The sequence below is a fragment of the Falco cherrug genome, chromosome 11 (assembly GCF_023634085.1).
Source record: "Falco cherrug isolate bFalChe1 chromosome 11, bFalChe1.pri, whole genome shotgun sequence".
Lineage (NCBI taxonomy): Eukaryota > Metazoa > Chordata > Aves > Falconiformes > Falconidae > Falco > Falco cherrug.
In genome coordinates, this window is record NC_073707.1 from 32,023,065 (window position 1) to 32,048,382 (window position 25,318).

At 46.2% G+C, this 25,318-nt stretch overlaps 2 protein-coding genes across 2 annotated transcripts in view; one reads left to right on the forward strand and one right to left on the reverse strand.

The window, feature by feature from the left end:
• RSRC1 (arginine and serine rich coiled-coil 1) overlaps window positions 1-16,110 on the reverse strand; it is a 167,741-nt gene extending 151,631 nt beyond the window's left edge. Inside the window, exons 1-3 of the mRNA XM_055723632.1 lie at window positions 15,983-16,110; window positions 8,359-8,553; window positions 5,743-5,868 (exon numbers count right to left, since the gene is read on the reverse strand). Coding sequence (XP_055579607.1) covers window positions 5,743-5,868; window positions 8,359-8,546 — 314 coding nt within the window. The 5' untranslated portion in view covers window positions 8,547-8,553; window positions 15,983-16,110. The remainder of the gene's footprint in view (window positions 1-5,742; window positions 5,869-8,358; window positions 8,554-15,982) is intronic.
• A 1,548-nt stretch (window positions 16,111-17,658) lies between these two features.
• On the forward strand, window positions 17,659-23,792 carry SHOX2 (short stature homeobox 2). Its single transcript, XM_055723738.1, has 5 exons — window positions 17,659-18,190; window positions 19,461-19,669; window positions 22,107-22,164; window positions 22,247-22,339; window positions 22,387-23,792. Exons 1-5 carry the CDS (start codon window positions 17,920-17,922, stop codon window positions 22,668-22,670), a joined length of 915 nt encoding a protein of 304 aa, XP_055579713.1. The 5' UTR covers window positions 17,659-17,919; the 3' UTR covers window positions 22,671-23,792.
• Window positions 23,793-25,318: the final 1,526 nt, after the last annotated feature.

The window sequence follows — 25,318 nt, forward strand, 5'->3', positions numbered from 1 at the left end:
CACTCACAAGAGTTTTTTTTGTTCTTTGTTTTTCTGCCATTAACTCTTCTACTAGATATTGCTGCTAACAAAACGTGCATCCCTTTTATCTTCCTCTCTCCTAAGAGCCTTTATTTTCTTTTCAGGCCAATGCTGTTCAAAAAAATTCTTCCTGAAATTCTTTATAATTAAAACTCTACATTGTAATCTATTAGAAGCAATCCATTAGTGTGGGCTAATCAGAATGGCCAGATACAGCCTGTAACTAAAAGCAAGTTTTGAACACAAGTTAGTACAGATTGTGTCTCGATCCAACACTTGCTATCGGCTGTAAGATCTGACAGGCCAGGGTGTTTATTTGGAAAGACTCTAACACATTAATACTACCACAGTAAAATAATATGATGCATGAAAAAAAGAGACTAACTGCAGATCAAACCATTCCTATTCAGCATTTCAAGTAATGCAAATACAAAAGCATTCAGTGATAAGACTTTTCAAAGATATAGACAGTATTACAAACAACATTTGACTGTGCAATATCAACTCTTCACCAAAATATTTCCTAGCAATGGTTGTATTGTTAAGAAGATACTAAAAAAGAAAATTCTCAAAGACCAAAAAAAACCAACCCTCGGGCAAAAGATGATTGACCCTTGCCAGTACTAAAAACTGAAACCCACAAAAACCTTAAGATCTTCCCTATACAGTTGCATGCTATAAAGAACACAGGTAAACAACTGATACATAGCAAGGATTTACAGCTTTCCCCAACCACGAATAAATGTCTGAATGAAGCTATGACCTTTTTTGAGAACAGATCAAACCCAATGGCAAGAATCTCCAACTTCAGGGTAAGCGTTGTCTAGTGTTGTATTTGTGTTTGAAGCAGCAGCGTTGAAAATTCATCTAGAAAGGGGTGGTGGGGAATTCTTTTCTTGTAATTCCATCATCACTCTATCATGAACCAGGTAATGCAAATTACACTGCCTTTAGAGATCACTAAATCTGTGAACCTGCCTATTCAGTATGTATACCAACACAGTCCTATTTTAAAGAAATTAGTGGGGGTTTACTATTATTTATTTCACGACCCCTTTCACATTGCACTTCTCTGCATGACTACAGGACTCTATTTTTAAATATTACAAACTGTAAGTGCTAAAGACAAAGAATTCTGGCAAGCTATGAGGGTTGAATGTAAGCTAATTCTCGTTTACAGTGCTAGGATAATGGCAACTTCAGTCAACAAGCTGCTTTTTCATACCAAAAAACAAGTCTATTCCAAAGGCACCCATAAGAAGTAGGTCATGCTGCCACTGGACTGCAATAATATTGCATTTCAATATTAAATCAATTAGACTGGAAGAATGATAAAGAAATATCATTGTATCCATGTACCCCCCACACACACACAAACTGGGGTAAAAAAACCACACTGATCAAATGCTTCCTTCACTGACAAGTCCAAAGGCATCAATTCCACAAACAGGATCACTTTACACACAATATTTTCTCTCCTTTGATATGTATAGATAGATGTACTAGCTGTTATTGTGTCAGTCTAAGTTGAACTGTCTTAAAGATATTTCAAGGCAGCAGTTTTCAGTTTAACAAAGAAAAAGCCAAAAAACACTTGGCAGACAATAAAAACAAACTTGCATATTTAAAGGCAATTATAGTTAAACACTCTATAATCACAGAATTGTATGAAATCAAGGAATAAAGGTTAACATATTTTGGTTACTTCTATTTAAAGCTACATGAATTAAAAGATTTGTGTTACATGTTCTGATGCAGAGGAAGTATTTCCATATACAATTAACTTGCAGAACAATTGAAGCGAAAACTCTAAAAATATTAACAAGACTCTATCCACATAGAAATTATATGAAATCCGAGTTTCTCCATTCCAGAGAAGCATAATATTCTAATAAGAACTATCCTAATCTTCACCCAGCAATAATTTCAAGATTATATTATTATTCTCATTTCCTTGAATAATATCCATACTCCAGGGCCATTTTCCTTCTCATATTCAATATCATGCATGCTTGTATCAAGATTCCTTTCTTCATATCCTGTCACAGTATCAATCACTGCCTCCTGTCCACTCAATCCACTTTTGATTTATCAGCCGCCGTCTTTCTGGACTCCATAACTCGACCCAAACCATTTTAGCAAGACATTGACAAATAGCACCCAGTATCACATCAACCTGTTCCACTTAGTAAACTAAGAAACAGTAACTGTGACATCTCTGCATAAGTATTCCATTCTATTCCCCAGACTGATGTATATTAATGAGATGGTATTTGAAATGCTTCTTCCACATCAGCATCTAATATGATCAAATTAGGAAATGGGATGATTTATTAAATTTCGTAGAGCTGAAATATTTCTTTATATCACTATATGTGTGGTTTCAGAAAGTGAGCTGTTGCTTTCAATTTTTCTACTGAGGATGTGCCTGCATTTCACAGACGAATTATTGTCTTTAAAAAGATTGCAAGAAGGCAAAATGTTATTAAGCAAATGCTCAGTAAAACAAACTAAATCGGTTTTAAAATTCCTAATTTAATGTAAATCTTGGTTGTTTTGCTGAAATTCAGTTTGTGATCTTATTAAGTCTTATTTGCATTGTACTATCTTGCTGTAGGACAGCTTTAAATTTATAGTATTACTAGGAAGCCCCACTTTTTTGACTCTAAAAAAATGCATCTAAAATAAAATAGTTATAATATGCACAAGTTTTCTTATCTTCCAAAATAAAGGTTTTTTAAAAAAGAATTGCTTTAGCTTACAAACAATACCTACTCAAAGTATTTTTAGAACATGTCATTATGAAAATCTAACTTTTCAAATTAAAACTTGTATTTCAGTATTTTACATAGTGTGAGATCTGCAAATCATTCATCGAAATAAAACACCTATGTTAAAGAAGTATTAAAAAAAATTACACTGCAGTCACATATACTTTTACCAACATTTTCACCACCTTGAAAAACAACGTATCTTAATCTGATGGGGGACTGTGGGGAGAAAAGACACTATATAAAAATACAGAATTCGTGCCATCTGCATGACTTACACCAAAAACAAATCCAGTGATTTAAAGATACCAGATGTTAACTTTCAATATCAAACTAGTTTTCCTCATGCCAGTCCCATTCCCTTGGGGCAGAGGGGCAAGAAATCACAGTTGCTCAAGTCCTAAAGGTGGTACTGGGAAGGTACAACTGTAATGGTCCACATACGAGTAGTGCAGAGATTATCATCACTTTACTGCTGTATCTCATATTGCTGCTTTTCAGGTGGGTCAGTAAATTTTACTCCCTGCCACTGGCAATTCAGAAGTTGGAGATTAACAAGAATACTTCAGTGGGTAACAACACACTCTTTACTACACTAATACAAGGTGGCTGTCCAATTACTTCTGATCATTTTATTAGCTAGTTTACATATGTGTTTTCTTCAGCACTTACCTTTAGAAGTCATATGAAAATAAGCTGCCGCACCCCAAGCAAAAAAATTAATGAATTACAGATGCCAAATTCTTATGAAAATTCCCCTTCAGTGCTACAAATACATACGTTTCCTAAGACAAATATTGTCTCTTTACATTTAACAGTGCTGAACGGATTTTTCTTGTCTGACTGCTTTTTTAATTAATTTCAACTTCTGTTACCCACAACCTCCAACAGCAAGGGCTTCCACAGCTTAATTATGTGATACGCAAGAACCACCTCCTTTTGTTAGGCCAGGATCTGCCACCAGCTGACTTCACTTCATGCCTGCTGCCCAGGTCTTACACTGGAGGAGACAGGAAACACTCATTCCTTAAATCATCTTCTCACACTATTCATTTTTATTTTCTTTTTATACCTCTCCATCATATTCCCTCTTCTCCCACAATCTCTTTCCCAGCCTGAAGAAGCATAACATATTCAGTCCTCTTAGGAAAGCTGCTCATACCTTCGATCGAGTGCACGAGAGATTTTGAGATAGCAAAGAAAGGAGCTATGTGGCATTGCTGCAACCACCTCCAAGTTAACAGGGAAAACACAGGCCTCCAGAAGCAGCTTTCAGCAACCTGTTTAACTCTTCTCCAGAAATATGACTAATCGATGGCTTCGCCATGTAACATTACAGCAGAGAGCAGACTTAGAAAAAATTACAGTAAACGATTCAGTCCATCCTGTTGGTTTTAGGTTTATGCTTTTAACATGCTAAAAACCTATTCTGTTACATTTTAGGATGTTATTTCTAAATATTTTCCCTGAAGAACCATGCCTGTGAATAGTAACATAATTTAAAGCGACATGCAGCTATACCTTCATAGCCATAGTGCTGAAAAGCTAGTATCTTTTATACATTAAAATATTTTAGACACAGCATTTTGCAGCACAAATTGAAACAAACATTGGTCATGTTTTTGAAGTTTTTAGGTGCATAATTTCCATATATTGTAATGACAATTAACATCAGTAAACCCCTTGGTAAAAATGACAATTAGACTATGTCTAATGAGATCTGCAATTTATACTTGTTACAATAAAAACAGATCTTTAACAAGTTACATATTTCCTAATGCTGAGTAACTGACACACTGAAAAACACCTTCATTTTCACCTTATTCTTTTGATATTCTATTGTTTTTAAACTGATTTTGCTAGCAAAACAGTAGGTATTTAGAGGAGTATTTCTACACACAGCGCAGCAGCTTATCAGGAGTCTACAGCTCAGATGGCAAGTATACTCACGGAGAGATCAGACAGTTTAAATAACCAAATTGCTACTACAAAGACACTATAGCAATAAGTGTCCAGGCAACTATTATAATGAACAGCTGTGAATAAGTCATGAGACAATACAAATAAGAGAAACTGAAACATTCACATCTTTCAACAACAATTTTTCAACATTGAGAGGCAACAGCTCTACTGATTTGGTCTACAAAAATAACATGTTTTACTAAATTCTTAGTGCAGGTACACAAAATTATCTGGCTGAAGATCTGTAAACACATACCATACAAGCTTTGATCTGCCTGATGTACTCAATAATTAATTTAAATTCAACAGAAAATGCTAACAGTAATTCCGATACCCAGGGATACACTTTATTTAAACTTTTCAATTGAAAAATACACACACACCAGAACTGAGCTTCTTTTAATTACAAAAGCATGAAGCAGGTTTTATAATACAATTTGCAACATCTGATTAAGATTTAAATTATGTTTATTATTGAAAATATTAATCTGTCACAATCTAAAGTTTATGAAAACTTTCAGCACCATAGATATCTTTAAATATAAGAAAAATTTGCATAACTAAATACTCATCTCTTTCCGAGGGAAATACAGATGAGATAAGAAAATAACAGTTTAGTCTGATCTTCAGGGAGCCAATGTTGTGCATGGGAGTTATGGAAATCAGTAATCAAAAAAACTTCACAAGTTTTCAGACAATTACAGTTAAACCAAGGTGACTTTAATAACGTTTTTTGCACTTGGTCAAACGCAAAATATCTAACTTATCTTCAAACCCAACTGCTCCACCAGTGTAATTTAAACATTCAGTACATCAAAAGCACTGCACTGAGATTTCAAATTAGGAAGAGTTTCAAATGGCATTGTTTAGACAATCACTTGCAACCATTATTTCTAGTATATTACAAATTCAGTAACTACATGGAGATTTTAAAGTAATGGTTTTTATGTTAGAAATAATAATTATTTTTCCTAGAAAATAGTCTTACCTTCTTGTCCTACTTTTTGATCTCGATCTTTGAGACTTGTAGGATTTGCCTCTGCCCCTTGATCGGCTACGACTGCGTTTTCTTCTGGAACCATACGAAGAACTACTGCTCGATCTGTGTCTGCGTCTAAAACAAAACCATACTATTAGTACACTACTGCTCCTAAAAAAAACAAAAACAAACAAAGAAAACCAGGAACAAAACCCCTAACACTTTACTCTAAAGGGGACATACAAACCTGTCTTTATTTTTATTATGCTGTAGAAGCTTCAAATACCACTATTACACTGTAATAAATAATTCACATACATGTGGGCAATGTCCATCTTAAACAGCTTATATTCCAAAATATAAATCCCAGGACAGAAAAAGGGTAGACAGAGAAACAGAAGTTAACCAATTTGCCTAGCATCATGCAACACTTCAAGGGCAAAGCCAGGAACACAGCCCAGTTCTCAATGGTGTTTAGTCCCATGACCTGCTCGTTGGAACTCTCTGCCTCTTAGCCAAATCTAAGGTTGAAGAAACATTTAAAACCTACATTCTCAGCAGGATTTACACCATATGGGATAGAGGACTACAACTCCAGCACTAAAAAATGAAATTCATAACATGCTAACTTCTGCATTGCTACTCTATACAATTATTTCTAGTCATACTATGTACCCACATAAAATGTAGATATTAAAATGTAGACATTAAAATGTATTTAAAGTACACAGACCTAAAAATATTTCAGGTGTGTATATATAACCTTACAGATTTCTTATCTCAGTGTTTGTAACACACAATCTTTGTTCTGCTCCAATGCTGACAGATCTTTGCCCCCCCCCCCCCTTTTCTTTTTTAGTACTATTAGTAATCCAATAATCAGTGTTAATTTATTCCATTTGAGCTTGGAAGTTTCCTCCCGAGTTCAGTCAGGAGCCAGAAAGGTATCTTCCTCTTCCTCTCCCACCCAACCTTCCCGTTTCATTTAGTCAAAGAATAGATTTTTATGCACAAAGGAGAAAGGTGAATGAATAGACACTAAATACATAAATTAAACCAACTAATCCCAAAACTGGGGGGAGGGATACCTTCCCTCCTTAAGTCTTAATCTTAAGATTTCCTCTCTATCTCCATCTGCCTAACAGCTAACTAAATATCAATTCAAAACCTTACGAGAAGCTCCATATTTTTGGCCTTTATTATGTTTGATTCATATTAAAATGTAACACCACACAGAAACACTTCTGTAATTCAGGGATGCAGCCAACGTGATACGTGCTTACCCAGCATAAGGGAAAGGTGCTGCACTACGTACAAGTAGCACTGCAGTAGTCCAAACTGGAAAAAGATATATATAGGTTAACTACTAAAGAACAGGTCTTCATCTGAAAAAGGAATGCAATGTTCCTGCTAAACAAAGATGAAGAACAGTAATCTCAGAGGCTGCTGCTTTTGATTCTTAAGGGTCAGGGATAAATCCAGCAGGACCCCAGCATGTAACAGTGACTTAACTGCCAGGAGCAAATGCCCTAAACTAAGGGCAAAGCAAAGGTGCCAGCCAGATCCTAAAAGCAGACACTTTCGTCTTTTCTGGATTCAATATAAGTCAACTGGGCTTCGTCCAGACTCTAATCTCCCTTCAAGCTCTGTTTTTATCTGTGAGATAGCCATGCCTGCACTGGACTAAAGAGATTCATAAAGCTGCATGTCATCAGCATATTGTTGGCATCGAAGCCCATGTTATCTTGTTGTGTCCCCTAAGGGCTGTATGTAGATGCTAAGAAGGAACAGAAGAAAGGGGGGATGGAAGTAAACAAATAAGAAACCCCCCACAACCAGCCAACTTGCCCCTTGTTGACACACTCTTCTGCCAACTAAAGAAAGGGTTGTCAGGAGCAGTTTCTAATATATTTACAAGGCAGCTACACATGAGTATTTTCCAGCTCCGCTTACTAATAAACAAACCACCACCTGTTCAGCCTGACTCCAGGATCACTGCAAGTCAGGCAGAGACAACCAAGATAGCGTACCTGATCTAAAACGGTCAGGTACCGAAAGAGGCCTCTGGTGAAGGAGTGTTAGGTCAAGGGAAAAAAAAAAAAAAAAAAATTACCCTAAGCCTTTCAATTGAGAAAGTCAATCTTGTGTTCTGGAAAGACCCACTTGGTTTATTACAACAGAAAAAAAGTAACGAAGAATAGTCTATAACTAGTGGAATGAAACTACTTCACAAACAGGTAACAACGTATGAACTATTATATTTCCAAAAACAACAAATCTGGAATATTTTTAGGAGGAGGAGCAAGAAAAAGTTAGCTTAATTGGATGGGTTTTGTCTGTTTTAATAAGGAAGTTACCTTTGGATCTGCACATACACTGGTTTTGTATTCACGGAGGAGGAAAAGCGGTTTGGGTTTTTTGGTGGTGGTGTAGTTTTGGGTTTTTTCCTTTAAATGTAAGTGAAAATATTGCCACATCTTCCAAAATTCAGAGCAAACTTTGCTATAAAATTCCAACCTAGAATTGACTACCCACTGGATTCAAACACTTATAGCTTTCTACCATAATATGGAAGAGCTCTATCTGCAAACAACTGCAACAAACAGTAAATTACTACAAATGCACCTTTTCTCATAAGAATGTGAACGAGACTGGAGATCTCGAGACCGTGACCTTGACCTTGATTTCCTTCCAGACTTTTTACGGCTGTATGTTCTGCTGTCTGAGGAGCTACTTGAAGATGAACGCCTGCGGTGTTTCTTTTTCCTTCTGCTTCTGTTTTCTTCTTCTGTGTCCGAGGAACGACGTCCCATTTTTAAACTATGTAAAAACAAAAATTCTAAACTGTAAGGAAGTCCCAGATCTACATTATGCTGTTATATATATATACACATAATAAAATACATAGTGTCTGCTCGTATATAAACAAATATATCTATACCATTTGGAAAGTCATCAGGTGGACAGAAAATTTTGTTTTCATGCAAAAATAAAAATCAAGATTTTAACACAAGACATCAGCAAATTCACGTTACCAAGTACCTTGACATTTACACTGTCAGGAAAGTTGAAATAATTTATTATGGTATCAACTATTTGTTGCAAATTTTCACAACCATTTAAATAGATAAATGCACTGATGAAGTAATTTCTACATCAGAACACATTTTTATTTTTGCCTTAGATGTTAATTTTTTCAGAAATGTGGGAAGTAACATATAAGATACTTCTAACATCTGGTATTTCACTTTAAAGATGCTATGCAATTACTAGTACAGCATCTTTAACATGTCAAATTTACAATTATAAATTAAGATCCATAATACTTACACAATCAATAGAATGCAGACTATCAGCTACTGATGTGACTCACTTTGCACATTTTTAGGTTGTGCAATTAAAATAATGTACATCTTTGTCCTATTTGTCATAATTAAAATTGTCAAGAAAATTCAAGGAAATTATTTTTATATTAATTTAAGCTAGAGTTTGGTTCTCAGTTTAGACCTTTATTATAAAATCAGACCTATAAATACTAAATTCCAGAAATGTTTCTCGATTGCCACTGTGCTTACTTGGACAAAGTTTACAGACTTTGATAACAGATTTGAGAAAAAAAAAGAAAAACACCAAATATGGGTGTGGGGAACCCCACCATTTATTAATTGTTGCAAAGAATATCATCTTCATTTGCAACTCCCAAGAGATCAGTTTCCTTGCTTCACGATTAAAGAACTGCTATATTTCTTGACTATCCAGGCTGTAAGAAGTGCATAAAGTTTTAAAACTATTTTTATGTCCCAGCAGTAACAGCCCCATCCACCCAAGACTTCAACACCTCTCTTCTCACACTCTTCAGCTAACGGTTAGTAACAACCCCTCTTCCCAGCAACAAAGTTGCTCCCTACCTACTTCTGCACTGGGAAAACAAGAAGTCGTAATCCTTTAACATTCCTATCAACAATTAGATCACAGATATATTTTATATCACGGATAGGTTTTCCCACAATATCACCTGTCTTTAACCCACACTGAAATATTCCAGGTCCTTGTGTTTCTAGCATAAACAGGTTGAACTTGGTTCATTTTCTGCATACAAACTTTTGCCCTTCCTCACACCTTTTATCACCTAGGCAGCTGATCCTAATGTCCAGGGTAGAGACTGAAAACAGGAGAGAAATTCACCATTAAGTATGTTTATGCTTAAATTCACAAAATGTTTACACGCAAATACAAGTCTTGATTACGCAAGGCCTTTCAGTCAAAATACACTATTGAGAGTAAAAAAACAACAACACGCATTTAGTTCCATAGAAAAAGTATCTTAAAACTTACTTTTTCATCCTCAAGTTCCCAAGGCAGCTCAAACTGTTTTGCATGCAATCATACTGGCTACAGCCCTGTATCTAAGCTCCCAGGCAGGTGTGGGACTTGCAAAGTCCATGCGCCATGACCAACTTCCCCAAGGGAGCCTTTCAGGTAGCTACATTCAAAGTACAATAAATATACAGACAATGCTGTGTTTGACACAATTTGAAGACTATGTCAGAGAGGTAGGTTTGCTTGTCAAACTGAGACGTGTTCCTTCCACGCTGCTGAAGCTCGTCCCAAGGACTGCCAGAGACCTGGAGCACAGGCAAGGACGCTGCAGCAAGCACCAGCCAAGAGCCAAAGGGCCATCTTCCTGGAACGTGCCAAGTTCTTGGACCTAGCATCTACTTCAAGGAGAGTTTCCATATTTTACCCAACAGTTGTTTAATGCAAAATACAAGACAGTCCCTTAAGTATCTGGATTTTCCTTGATGTTCACTAGAGTTCACTCACTGCCACAATCAAAACAGTAGCTACGTAAACTCATTCCTATGTAGCCAAATCTCTGTGGATTGCAGACAGCTCTTCGGCAGGCAACTCTGAGCAATCAGTTCCGCTCCTGCAGCCAGGAGTGCCTACAAATTAGCCATTACTAAGCTTTGCTGCAGTAAATCCCTCTATATATTTACTTCACTTCTCAGTAGTTCCCATTTTCAGCACTGTAGAACTGGTCCTTCAGCCTACAATCTAAACAAAGCATTTTTTAAATATTCAACCTAAAACAGCAAATCTCTATGCACCTAAACCAGCAAAATTTTAGGAGGATGAACTGCTATGCAAGAGATTATTTTTTTTAAAATGAAGTTATTTCTGCCATCTTATTAAAGTTATTCCAAAGAGATTTTGAAAGAGAGAGGCAGTACTTTACAGACTATTTTACCTGATTCAAGGAACTATGACTTTAATTTACAATTCTGCAGAGGAATGCCAATTTATATCAACACACCATCTTGTGCAGTCATTTTATTTTTCCCCCCCCCTTTGTAATAAAAGATTTACAGAGCTCCAAGGTATAACAGTTATTGAACAGTAAAATAAGGGTCTTCAAATATATACTGAAAGAACAATCTTCAAACGAACATGAACCTGAATCTCAAACTTAACATTAAGTAGAACTGCCCAGAAAGATGAAACTACAATGCACAGATTTTAAAGTTAAAAGCTGACAGACCACAGCTCATGACAGCAAGATTAACAAAAAAGACGAGAGAAAGAGCAGAAAAAACTTTTCTGCTGAGATACTTGCCACTTGATGTGGATATCATTACGAACCAGAACACTACACTTCAATGTATGTATCGCCTGTTGTTTAACTTCCTTTTTTTTTTTTTGCCATCAGCTTTCTTCTCCATTTGCACATTTAACTGGATCAAGCAGCACACAAAACTAGTGAAACATACTATGTAAATCACAATTTTGTGTCTTCAGGACCAAAGAAGAACTGCATGCCATGGCCCTTCTCTGTTACAGGACAAGCCCTACAGCATATGTGCACGTACTTGAGCCTCAGGAGCTCCAAGAGCACTGGGTTTACTGGACAAGAGCTACAGGACAAGGGCGCATGGGTGACTGATGCCCTGCCCGTTGCAGAGTTTCCACTGGAAAAGAGGTTGCCAGAAACAGACTGTTGATCCTGGAACAATTTTTGCAGCTGAGTCCTAGTAGCCCTCTCCTACGAGGATACCTTGGAAGTACACAGGCGACAGACAACTTTGACAGGCACTACCTTTCACTGGGGTCTTTAAGAACATCCCTTCAGTACATGACACACATTTTCCTGCAAGGACACCTCATATAAACACAGCACTTGAGAGCAGTCAACATCAAGACCTGTAACAGGTCAGTATTCTTCCTAACTACTGCCTACTCCCTCCATATCCCTGAAGAGACCTGGGAAAAGGGATTGCCAGCACTGATTGATCACACCAGCAGAAGCCTGATGGATGGAAGAGTTGTTCTGGTGAGTCAGCAGCAGTCCATACAAGATTTCCACACACAGGACTGTAAAATAGCACCTACAGATTGCAGAGGAAAACTAAGATCACTCAGGGAACCTTATTTAGCAAAACAACGAGGGAAGGAAGGAAAGACAAACAGAAAAAAAAATGAGAGCCATTCCACAGTATCATGTGCTGAATCTCATGGGGTTTTCCTACCTGTTTCCATACAAAGGCTACAGATCCACCACAAAGACTTGTGCCAGAGAGTTAACAGTGATGTAAGCACAGTTTGGCCTTATAGCTATGGGGTGTCCCATTTTCAGGGCTCTTTACCCTTACAGCTTAGGCAGAAGCATTAAGCCATAGGTACTGGCAATAGGAGACATGCTTCTACCAACCCCTCTTTATGTGCAGGCACTGTGGAAGATATAGCTTCCAATGCCTGGCAAGACTCAGGAGGCTTTTATCCTGACTATAGAGCAATACTAGGAGGAGGAGGAAGGAAAAGTGCCTTAACAAGCACCAGCAGCAAATTAACGATTTCAGATGAACCTAGAACCTGGCTTACATCTCAGCAGCTCATGGGAACACAGACTCCTGCCCATCGCATCAGTGAGGCTCATTCTCTTCCACCACCCAGCCCCAACCTTCCCCCACGTGATCCTCAACCACTCAGCATATTCCCTCACCCACTCTGAATTTAGATCAAACTATTCCGGTCAAACAGCAAAGAAACACTGAGAATTCAGAAGGTGCTGTCTCAAGATACAAAAATCCACAGTAGCTACATGAAAACTCATGCTGAAGCCTGAACTGGAACATATAATCATCAAATTAATTGGCTACTTAATTATTTTTGACGGTTCTAGTGAACGTCCATGAGCTTCAACATTCTGAACACTTGCAGTTTGTGTGAAATTGAGCAGCCTTTCAGTAGAATGACTAACAGCTGGGCCTGATAAATTTTAAGTCCTCATTCCAGAGCACAGGCATGCTGGAGGATCTAAAAGACAGGTCTGCAGGCCTTTGTTTTTTTAATAGGTAATTTTCATTTAAGTCTTTCTGAAAACCGATGCTGCAACACTGGCTGAAATGAAAACAAAGTACATACTTTCACACAGGTGTTTTTCCAAGACAAACCAACATCAAAAATTTCAAACCAACTATTTGTATTTGGCAAAATTATAAACAGTGCTATCAAGTTCACCTGTGAACAGCTAAGTAACCTCCCACCCTGCATTTAAAAATGTAAAGAAAACATAGATGGCATAGGAAACTGACAGACTTCCCTGGAAAATCTATTCCAAGAGAGTAAGGTATACTTTAAAATGTGGTAAGAAGCATACACTCAAGATTGAACAAGGTCAGATCAATATTTCAGGGATGTTGAGGAATTCTTTCCAGCATACAATACCTGATTTTTCAAACATGAGTTACAAACTATTACTGTATTTACTGTAGGTTGTAAGAAAATAACATCCTTTGGTTGGTTTTAATCAGAGGCTGTTATCCAGCAAACATTACTGCAGCAGACTACATCTTGAGCACAGCATCCAATTAAACAATACAATCTTCAGTTACCATAATCAGCCAGAAGTGATGACAACAAAATAACCTCCACATTTGTTAAATATCAAATCCAAATTATTTAGGTTTGTTAGTTACCAAGAGGCTTTGATTATAACTGGCTTGCAATAATCACTAACCACCTGCTCTGTTTATGTAGCATCTCTACAAACAAGATCCTTTAAAAAATTATAACCATTTAGAAGGGTGTTGATGGAAAATATACCGCAACCATCTCAGAATCCCCTTCTTTCCTGCTGAACTGTGCGAGTCCATCTACAGGAGAGAATCAACAAGTCAGGATGAGATGCTACTTGAGCTTCAGCCAGGAAATAAGGCTAATGGAAGTAAAATTTATACTAAGTCCTCAACAAACATGCTCACTAGTAAGAGTTGCAGTGTTACTAATGGCAGCCCTGCTCCCCAAAGAAGGGAAACCACAAACAGGCAGAGGGCAGAAGTCAGTCAATCTGGGTGCATACAGATCAACGAGTGCCTTTGTATCTACCTCAACCAAGCTTGTAGTTAAGTGGAAACTGCCCCTGCTCTCCAATTCAGAAAAACCGCTCTCAGTAGAGGAAGGGAAAACTGCCCCTGCTCTCCAATTCAGAAAAACCGCTCTCAGTAGAGGAAGGGATTTGTTTAGAAAGGACAATATGGTGGCCGTTCTTATAAGGGCACCAACCTGAATCATCACCCTTGATTCTTACATACTTACTCAATGGTGCCTCTTTCCCTTAGCCAAGTTTCCAGATCACTACAGGAAATCGCAGTGACCAAGCTACCATAACTGGTTACATCAGAAGAAAAGTCCACAGATCAAAGAATCACAGGAACTGTTACTTACTTACAATCTCTCCCCTAGACACCAGAATCCACACACACCAAACACAGCAGAACACTGTTTCCTGATCACATAACAGATGTCCCCTTTGATGATTACATTAACAGTATTTTTCAAAATCAGTAAAATTTAACTTGGAAGAAAGTCTGCCTGAACGCAAAACCATGAATGAACACTTTATTTATAATAACAACAGTCCTTAATTCAGCTTCAAATCTTTAGATTTCAAAGTGTGGGGAAAACTAGGCTCAAGGAGACAATGCACGTGCATCCAGGACACCAACAGCAGAGGATGGAATGCAGATCTCAAACTCTAGTATGATGCTCACCTAACTAAGAGACCGCCTCTACAAGCCACCTTTTGCTCAATAATTCTTAATTCTACAAACTGGCCTTCCACCACATAATTTTCTGAACCTGAATGCAGTGAGAACTAAAAAACATTCCTATTTTAGATCAACCCAAATTCACTAAGGGCATCAATTAATCAGCATTTCTTCTAAGTAACCAACTTTCAGAACACGCTTACAGATCAGCTACATTTATCTGAACTTTACAATGCAGCTTTTGGGTTTTGTTTGTTTGGTTTTTTTTAATCAAGTTCTAAATACCTTCCTCCCTCAGGGGGTACAGGATCATGCTCAACATGAAACAACATGTCTAGATTTTGTCCAAAATCATTAGAACACATAAACTGTTCAAAAAATGTTTCCTTCATTGCAGAGAGGGGAGCAGCACTAGCTACATTTGGCTGAAATATACAAGGAAAATGACTGCTGCTAGGAGCAGTGCATCAGGTGCAGAAAAACCCAATCACACACCTTCTTTACCCATGCTTTCACAGACAAGAGGTGGGAAAATAAGATTATACACAAATGATTCCCTCTTATCTTATGAATCAAAATATAAAGTGAATTCCAAGGGCTGATGCCAGGGACAGTAACATCCATCACAGATACTGTGTGCTCCCCACTCACGCCAGCTGGGCGCTGCTAGATGAAACAGAAACTGGAAAAGCCGGGGAAGAGAGCAGCTCCCAGGGCTCCTGCCCGTCTCCACCAGGAAACCCGAACGGAGTCTGGAGCCCCGGGCCCGGCTGGGCTCCCCGGCCGGCTACTGGCCGCCGAGCCTTGCCCGCAGCCCCCCACGGCACCGGGCAGCCGCGTCCCTCCCCGGCGCAGCCCCCGCGGCCGGGGGGGGCCCGCAGTCTGTGCAGGCCTGAGGCCGCAGGACCCGTCGGCCAAGCCCCGCAGCCCGCCGGGAGCCCGCCCTGGGTCTCCGCCGCAGCCCCGGGAGGCCAGGCCGCGGCTCGGCACGGCCACACCGGGCAGGCCCAGGCCGGCGCGGCCCCACGCCGCCGTTCCCACCCCCGACCCTGACGCCGGCCCCGGGCCACAACGGGGTCCCGTGCGGCCCTGGGCAGAGAGCAGCAGGCCGCAGGGCCCGCCCAGCCCCCGCGGCGATGGCCCGCGGCGCACTGCCGTACCCCTGCCGGGGGTGGGCTCGCCGCCCGGCCCCACCACGTTACCTGAGCGGCGGAGCAGTCAGGCTGGGCCGGGCCGCGGGAGCGCAGGCGGCGGCGGCGGGCCGCGGCTGCCGGTTTGAGCTCAGCGCCTTCCTGGGCGGCGGGCAGGCAGCAGCAAGCCAGCGCCGAGCTCATCCAGGCGGCCAGGCAGCGCCGCCGAGCGCCGAGGAATCGATGTAGCGCGCTCGCCGCCCCGGCGGGGCGAGCCCCCCACGCGTGATGGGCAGCGAGGGGCGCAGGGCCGGTCCTGGTCTGCCCGCGGGTGGCTGCAGCCGCCCACGTCGCGCTGCTCCACACCGGGGGCAGCGCGGTGACAAGCCACAACGACTTACCGGCACGTTGCCGTAGCACGCCGCCGTCCGCCTCCCCCGTGGGTGACGGGCTGCGCGGCGGGGCGAGGCGCGGGACGGCGGCGCGGGGGCTTCCTCGTTTCAGCACGAAGTGACTAACGAGGGTCGGTGCTTCCTGGCCCCGACGGCCGCCCCCGTGGCCGAAGGGGCCGTTCCCCCCGCGGCGTGGGCAGCGCGACGGGGCCGGACGAGCCCCCGGCGCGGGGTGAGCGTGCCCCGGGCCGAGCTCAGCCTCCGCCGGGCGACCGCGAGAAACGCGAGGGAACGCGTTGATAACCGTTACACTTAGCGCTGTCTTTGGGCGGATTTGGTTAGTTTAACGCGAGTTTCCGAGCACGCGCTCCCCGCCACGGGAATCGCGAAATGTTGCGGGAGGATAATCGAAACGTGAGGATGGAGGAGCCGCTGGTCATCACCTCCCCGGCAGGGCTGTCCCCGTGGGGACCCGCGTGTCCGACCCCCGCCTTGCCCCCCCGGGACCGAGACTGCCTCGCGGGGCGGAGCGGGGCCAAGCGGGACCGGGTCACGGGCGGCGGGACCGGCTTTGCCGCCCGAAACGGAGCCACGGGAACTGGTTGCCGATCGCGGCTGCGGCGTGTATAATTGGATCTGAAGAAATGCTAATTCCATCCTCGATACCATTACCTGCTCGAGTAAATAAACGCTCTTTTATGTAAAGTCATCTTTCCAGAGGTCAAATGAGAAATCAATACATACGCAAGAGTTAAACAATTTTGAATAATTTATTAGGGTTCTAGCAAAGGTGTAAAAGAGACGGCTTCTGTCAACAAAAGTACTCTCTTAATGGGATTTAAACAACAAAGGAAAAACAATATTAGCAATAAATAGCGTAATTCGCTCTAATCTGATGCCTCAATTCGCCGTATGAGAAAACGTTAATGATACGGCTGTATTTGTCACTGTCAATTAGCCGGTAATTTATTTGCTGGATTTGGGCGTCCACGGAGGAACTTTTCCGGCTCCCCCGGGGCCGGTCCCACGCTGCCGCCGCTCCGCGCACCGGGCCGGCTCCCGGCGGGGTGTGGGGGAGCGCCCCTCGCCTCTGGCCCCGCGGGGCTGCGCGGGGGGCGGCTCCGCACCCCCCGAGTCCCGCGGGGCGGTGCGCGGGTGCGGAGCCTGCGCACCCCCCTCCGCTCCTCCCGCCTTGGCCACTCCCCCGCAGCTCCGGCCCCTCTCCCGCGCCGCGCTCGCCCGGGACCTGGCGCACGGGCCCGCGCCTAATTAAATTAATTAGGGCGCAGCGCGCGGAGGGCGGCGGGCGGGCGGGCTGGCGGTGCCCTGTCCGCAGAGCCCCGCGGCGGGCGGCGCGGTCGGGCGGCGGAGAAGGGGTCCATTCAGAGCTCCGAGGGGAGGTAATTCGCCGGGAACAAGGGGCAGGCGTTGCAAAGTATAAATAGTGCCACTTCAATCGCGGCGTCGCTATCAGACCCCGAGAGCCCTACACGTCGGGCGGCACGGCACGGCGCGGCTGGGCTCGGCTCGGCACGGCACGGCCCGGGGCGCCGCCGCCACCCCGCCCCGTGGATGCCCGCCCGGGGAGCCGGGGCAGCGCGCCCCTGAGCCGCGGCCATGGAGGAGCTGACGGCGTTTGTCTCCAAGTCGTTTGATCCCAAAGCGAAGGAGAAGAAGGAGCTCATCACCTACCGCGAGGTGCTGGAGAGCGGGCCCCTGCGCGCCGGCGGACCGCGGGAGAGCGGCGGCACCGCGGCCGAACCGGGCCGAGACGACGCGGGCAGTCCCGCGGCGCGGGCGGGCGGCGGGCCGTCGCCGCCGCGGGAGCCCGACGCCGCCGCCGCCGCCGACAGAGCCGCCGAGGCGGCCACCCCCAAGCTCAGCGACGGTAACGGCGGCACCGGGCAGTCCCCCTGCTTCCCGTCCCCTTCCCCTCCTTCCCCCCGTCGGGCTCGGGAGGCGCGGAGCGGCGGCGGGAGCGGGCGGTGGCCGCGCACCGGGCGAGGCAGACCGCGGTCGCGGGTGGAAGGGGCTCGGCAGCGGCCGCGTTCGTGGGGAGGCTGCGACAGGCGCCCACGGGCGGCTTTCCGCCCGCTCCCAATTGCGGGGAATACGCGGCCAGCCTCCAAGTTTATATTAAAATATTTAAAGAAGCGTTTAAGTTGTTGGCAGCGCGAGCGGGTCCCGGTCAGCATCCCGCGGGAAGCCGCACTGCCAACGGGGGCACGCGGGCCCGGTGGTTCCCCCGCGAGTCTCGGCTCCGCGGACACGTGTGGGGCCGGGCTGTGCTGCCGGCGCTCGGCCCAAGCTCCGCGCGGCTTCCGCGCCCAGGCCCTGCCGGGCGCCTTTCTCTTCCAAACGCCCCGTGGTTTTTCCGCGCCTTTTCCGCGCCGGGGCGATGGCCGCGGGGCCGGGGCCGTTCTCGGCGGCTGCGGGGAGGCGGCCGGGCCGCGCCGGCGGACCAACAGCGCGGGGGGCTCCTCGCCCGCCTGCGGGGCAGGGCCGGTGCCTGTCGCTGCGCGGGGACCCGCGGTGGACGGCCGCCCTTTTGTTCGGGCGAGCGGTGCCGGCGGAGCGCGACGCGGCTGGAGCATCCCCGCAAAGGGGCTAATAAACAAATTCGCGCTAAGGAGCGGCGGTGGGCGGGCAGGGCCGGGCGCCGGGGGTTCCGCAGGGGTCCCGCGTCGCTGGCAGAAAATTAAAACAACAAAACCAAAAAAACCTAGGAGAGAGCGGGCTCGGCCGCGGGGCGCGGAGGGGCCGCGCTGCTTAGTGGAGCGCACCGGGGACCTGTTGCTGCGCTTCTCCCGGGCGGGCAGCGGGGTCAGAGGCGCCCCCACCGCGGGCCGGTACCCCGCCCCGCCCCCCCCACCCCCCCCACCCCCCCCCCCGCTGCGGGTGGCCGCCGGGCCCCGTTCCCCGCCGCCAGTCGCTACCGGAGCCGAGCGCCGGGGCCCGGAAAGGCGGCGGGCCTAACGCGGCCGGGGAGCACAGGCCCCGGGGAGCGGCGGGGGCTTCTTCCCCGTGTCCCCCACCCCGGGTGCCGGTGCGGCGGAGGGGAGCTGCGGGCCAGGGTGGCGAGGCCGGTAGTCTCGCTGCCTCCCTGCAGCCTCCCGTCCCGGCCGCCCCGCCTGTCTGAGTGCCCGTGTCGTGCCCAGTCTCCCCAGAGCTGAAGGAGCGCAAGGAGGATGCGAAAGCGATGGAAGACGAAGGGCAGACGAAAATCAAGCAGAGGAGGAGCCGGACGAATTTCACCCTGGAGCAGCTGAACGAGCTGGAAAGGCTTTTCGACGAGACCCACTACCCGGACGCCTTCATGCGGGAGGAGCTGAGCCAGCGGCTGGGGCTGTCCGAGGCCAGGGTGCAGGTAGCCGGGGCTGCGCGGGGGTGCGCAGGCTGCGCGGGACCAGCTCGGGTAAAGCCCGGTCGTGCCCCGTCCCCGCCGCTCCTGACACGGGTTGGCAGAGCCCCCGCGCCGAATTGCACTCAGCGAATCTAAAAAGCCACCCTCCCCGGGCTGTCCCCTGATTTGCCCCCTCGCAAGTCCCCTGCCCCTCGCTCTGTCGCGTTTTATTTCATGTCCGCGTTTATTTCATCCCTCTCTCGGCGAGAGCTACAATGGCTATTTTGTTGGCGTGGGCTGCGGTCCCTCTCCGGGCTGCTCCTGGCTCAGGGCTCACCGGGCGGACGTACCAATTAACTTTATAGATGTAGTGACCGTAAACTAAATTAGGAACTGCTAAACGCAAAAAGAAAAAAAAAATTTACAGGCCATTTCTCTTCGTAGTTGTTAAATCTTGAGGGAAGCGGCACGAAAACTGAGCGGAGTGCACAGACAGGCTTTGTTCGGGTTTATGAAATAAAAAGTCTGGGATAAAACCAGGCTATTTTAAGTGTTCTCCTGTAGCGAGAAGCCACAGCTTCCTTTGATTTAACCTGCGCGTTTAACCTCGGGCTGCCCTTCCAAAGTTTTTCAAAACCGGTTCCTGGGCTGGTTGCTGCGAGTTTTCTTGGGATGAGATGAAGAAGTGAGGAGGGGTCCGGGCTCTGCCCGACCGGGGAGGAAGGTAACTCCTCAGATGCGAACAAATGTAGCTGCTCCGGTGTATTTCCGTCGTGATAATAAAAGAAAAGAAAATGATGGTCATTATTTATTTGAACACATGGAGTAGTTTTAGGCCCCGAACATCTGCAGCTGTTAGAAAGTACTGCTGTAACAGATACTCCCCCTCAATCTTTGTGCTCGTAGGCCACCATCTGCACCCAACTATGCGTGCAATCCTTGTGGGGTTTCCCTGCATCTTTGTAGTAGGGACAGAAACAGAGCTGTCGCGATGGACCGAAAAAGTAATAATAAGCAGCTTTTGTAATTAAAAAAAAAAAAAAGCAAACAAAAAAAACCCCAACACCCAAGCCAAAACCAAGAGGCTTCGTTTTCCCGCTTCCCCGTTTTTCCGCCGAGGTGGGCGGCCAGTTATGCCCAGCAAATCTTAACAAAACCAAACAAAGTTGCTGGGCTTCAACTTGGGTATGAAAAATGTAAAAGGGAGGTGCTTCCTTCTGCTGGCTGTTTGCTCGACAAAGAACGCGGCGGCTGCGGCGCATAATCCGCGCTCCCATTATGCCAAATCTCAGGGTGCATAATAACTTTTGGAGATTTACATAGATTTAAACCCGTTCCTTTTTAAATCGTTCCGGAAAACGCTTTGCAATAATATTTTGCCTCGCATCTGCACTAATTTGTAAATTATGGAATGTGCATTTCCGCGGGAGGCTGAGGACGAACATGGCTGTTGGGCAGATTTTGCTTAGCTGAAGTAAATGGCAGAGTGGGGGAAATTCACATTTGTATTTGTCTCTTCAAGTAAGACCTTAAAAAATAATTTTGTTTTTGGGGTTTTTTTTTTGTTTATTTGTTTGTTGGCGGTGGGGAAAGGATTGCTTGGTCGCTGTGGCTTCTGAGATGCGGTGCAGAGGTCTGTCTTTAAACAGGAATGTTTTAAGACGCACTCTCCCTCCCTCCTTCCCTCCCTCCCCTCTCCTCTAAACCAGTAGAACTTTATTCTGGTAATTTATTTCAACAATTCCATTTCCAATATTAAAAGTATGTTCTTGTCTAACGTGCAGCAGCCCTTTCTGTGGAAGCAAATTAGATTATCATGATAATGAGACAATTATTCCGCTTCTGTGCTACACTCCACTGCACAGAGGAACAGAGAAATTCTAAACTTCTTTGTAGCGAAGCTTTTATGACAGTAATTACCCACCTCCCCCTGAAGAAAAAAAAAAAAAAAAAAGACTTGTTAAACTCCGGTGTTTAGTATTTCTTGAAGATAAAGCTAATCAATTTATTTATTAATGAGCACGATCTTCTCAGGCCTGACGGTGCAAACATCAAACCCCGTTATCGCCAGTTAGTATTAAATATCAGGGGGCGATTTAGGTCTTTGGGGACCCTGATGCAGAAAGACGAAGCCCGGGCTCAGGCAGTAGTGTCTCTGGAGCGAGCACTCTGCGGATGCAGGTTTTCTCTATATTTTCTTTTTTTTATTTCCCTTTGCCTTTTGCGTTTTGGAGCTCAGGAGCGAGGGCTGCCCGGGAGGAGGGAGCCCAGCCCGTGCAGCAGTCAGGTTTCTTTGTCTGCCGCTTGTTTTTCTTTTTCAATTGTCGCTGGGTTTAGAATTTATTTTTTTTTTTTTTCCATGGCGGTGGCAGCGCGCCCGTTACACCCGTGTGTGTGTCGTGTGTGTCTGTGTCGTCCCCCTCTCCCCCCCCCCCCCCCCCCCCCCCGCTTCTCCCCGCAGGTCTGGTTCCAGAACCGAAGAGCCAAATGCCGAAAGCAAGAAAACCAGCTCCACAAAGGTAGAGGAGAGGGGTGCCGCGGGTGGGTCGACCGCGCGTGGGGGGGCTCTCCGCGTTGACCTCCTGCCGCTGCCTCCCGCAGGGGTGCTGATCGGCGCCGCCAGCCAGTTCGAAGCCTGCCGGGTGGCCCCGTACGTGAACGTGGGCGCGCTGCGGATGCCCTTCCAGCAGGCAAGTGGGCGGCGGGACGCGAGTGGGTGGGCGGCGGGGCCACGCGGGTGGGTCGCTGCCACGCACTGCCCTTGTCCCGGCAGGTTCAGGCGCAGCTGCAGCTGGACAGCGCCGTGGCCCACGCGCATCACCACCTCCACCCGCACCTGGCCCACGCACCCTACATGATGTTCCCCGCTCCCCCCTTCGGGCTACCGCTGGCCACCCTGGCCGAGTCCGCCTCTGCCGCCTCCGTGGTGGCGGCCGCCGCCGCCGCCAAGACCACCAGCAAGAACTCCAGCATCGCCGACCTCCGCCTCAAGGCCAAGAAACACGCCGCCGCCCTGGGGCTGTGACCGGCCCGCCAGCGGGGGCTTTTTTTTTTTTTAAATAAAAAGGGGGAAAAAAGGAAAAAATAATAATAAAAAAAAGACGAGGGAGAGGAGAAACTGACGGGAGATATATACTTATTTAAAGAATTAGAGGAACTAGACGCGCAGCTGGGAAGTTCACAGGTTTTGAAACTGACCTTTTTCTGCGAAGTTCACTTTAATACAAGAAATTTGATAAGAGAGGCGGGCCTCCTTTCACGTTGCATCAGATACTTGAGTTTAACAACCATGTCTGGAATAGCGACAAAAAGAAGAGAGAAAGACGACGACGAAGAGGGGGGAAAAAAAGTTTTAAAAAAAGACAATGATTTCTCTGCGAATTTCTAATGGGAAACTGTCCGGGATACTTCCTCCAGCAGCATTCCGGGTTGCATGTATTTGTATTTCATTGATGGAGTCCTTTGATTCACTTGCACTTCACCCTCATCTTTAGTAGAAAAAACAAAACAAAACAAACAAACTGGGTTTGGCTGGGTTCTTTCTCTTTTAATCTTGGAGGGAAGCAGAAAGACAGAGGGAGATCAAGCACTACCTTTTCCACTCTTAAATCTTTGTTGGTCGTTTGCTGTCCCACCTCTGAAATAAAAGGGAGCGGAAAGCATCAGGACAGCGGAGCGTGCCTCCCTTTGCCGGGTCTCTCTTGTCCTGAGGGCAAAAACAAAAGGAAAAAAAGAAGGAAAAAAAAAAAGTATTTAATTCCCAACCACCACTTTACACAGCGGCGAATTCCAATAAGAGATACTGGGTACATGTAAAATATGTTGATACACACGAACAAAGTTTATTTTGGCTATAACTTGTGAATTGATAGTTGACTGTCAAACATTTACATTTTATCTCATAAAGGTGTATCTATTCACGTAATCTTGTGATTTTTTCCTTATTTTTTTTTTAATTTTTATTTGAAAGACGTATAGCTATTTAACCTGGGGTACCTTGCAGTCGGTGATTGTTATCCCAGTTTGTCATCAGACCCTCACGCTTATTGCCAAGAGAGAGGGAAAGCTCTTCTACGCGAACTTTGGTATGGACGGGCTTTGTATCTATTTGTTCTCCATGAAAACAAAATTATTTATATTGACCATATTTTTTCTAGTGTATTTTAAGTTATTTAAAAAAAGAAAAAAAAAGAAAACAAGATGCTGTTATTTCATTACATTTGTTGTCAGTACAATATATTTTGTTTCACTCAGGTTTGCTTCACCTTTTTTAATCCATTTTCGACGTCACGATTCTCAATAAGTGCCAAGTAATGAATTTAAGACACTTTGCGACCTATTGACTGAAAAGAGTAACGTTTCGGCGGACGGTTTCACGTCACCTCTGGTACTGTTAATATTAAATCATCAGTGATATTCTTTCTTTTCTGTGTTGACATCTTCTGTAGAGCTCGCACGTTTCTTTCTGCTCCGTAGATATCGCGACAGGCAGATAGCGCCCAGCACGGCGCGGAAGCACCGCTCACCTCCGCGCATCTTTTCGTTACCACTTTATATGAGTTTTCCTGAGTGTTCGGCTTCGCAAAACTGAACGCGGCGTTTTGGTTTGGCTTCCTTTGGAAGGAAAAATAGACCGGTGGAAGTTTATAGCAATTGTGTCTTTACAAGTTCTGTCAAGTTCCCTCAGGTAATAAAATCGAGGAAAGCGTCATGGCTCCCGGTATCTTCCACGGAGGGAACGGGGGGGTCGCGCCGCACCGCCCCGGCACCGCCCGCCGCGCTGCCCCCGCCCGCTCCGCCGCCCCGGCTCTGCCCGCTGCGCTGCTGCCCGGGGCTCCGCGGGCGCCGGTGTGAGGGGCAAGGCGCCCACCATGGGGGTCCCTCTGAGGGGACAGCGCCCGCCATGGGAGTCCCTGCGAGGGGGAAGAGCCTGCTATGGGATTCCTTTGAGAGAAAGCGCCCGCCATGGGGTCCCTGTGAGGGAAAGGCGCCCGCCATGGAATCCTCTGAGGGAAAGCGTCCACCATGGGGGTCCCTCTGAGGGGAAAGCGCCTGCCATTGGGGGTCCCTGCGAGGGGCAAGTGCCTGCTATGGGATTCCTTTGAGGGAAAGTGCCCGCTGTGGGGGTCCCTCTGAAGGAAAGGCGACCGCCATGGGGTCCCTCTGAGGGGAAAGCGCCCGCCATGTGGGTCCCTCTGAGGGACAGCGCCTGCCATGGGCGTCCCTGTGACGGGAAAGCGCCGGCCATGGGGGTCCCTGTGACGGGAAAGCGCTGGCTATAGGTGTCCCTGTGAGGGAAAGTGCCCGCCATGGGGGTGCCTGCGAAAGAAGGCGCCTGCCATAGGGGTCCCTGAGAGGGAAAGGCGCCCCCATGGAATTCCTCTGAGGCAAAGGCACCCGCCGTGGGCGTCTCTGCGAGGGGAAAGCGCCCGCCATGGGGGTGACTGTGAGGGAAAGGCGCCCGCCATGGGGTTCCTCTGAGGGGAAAGAGCCCGCCATGATATTCTTGTGAGGGAAAACGCCTGCCACGGGGTTCCCTCTGAGGGAAAGTTGTCCGCAATGGGGGTCCCTCTGAGGGGAACGCACCCGCCGTGGGGGCGCCTGTGAGGGGAAAGGCGCCTGCCATGAGATTCTTGTGAGGGAAAGGCGTCTGCAGTGGGGGTCCCTCTGAGG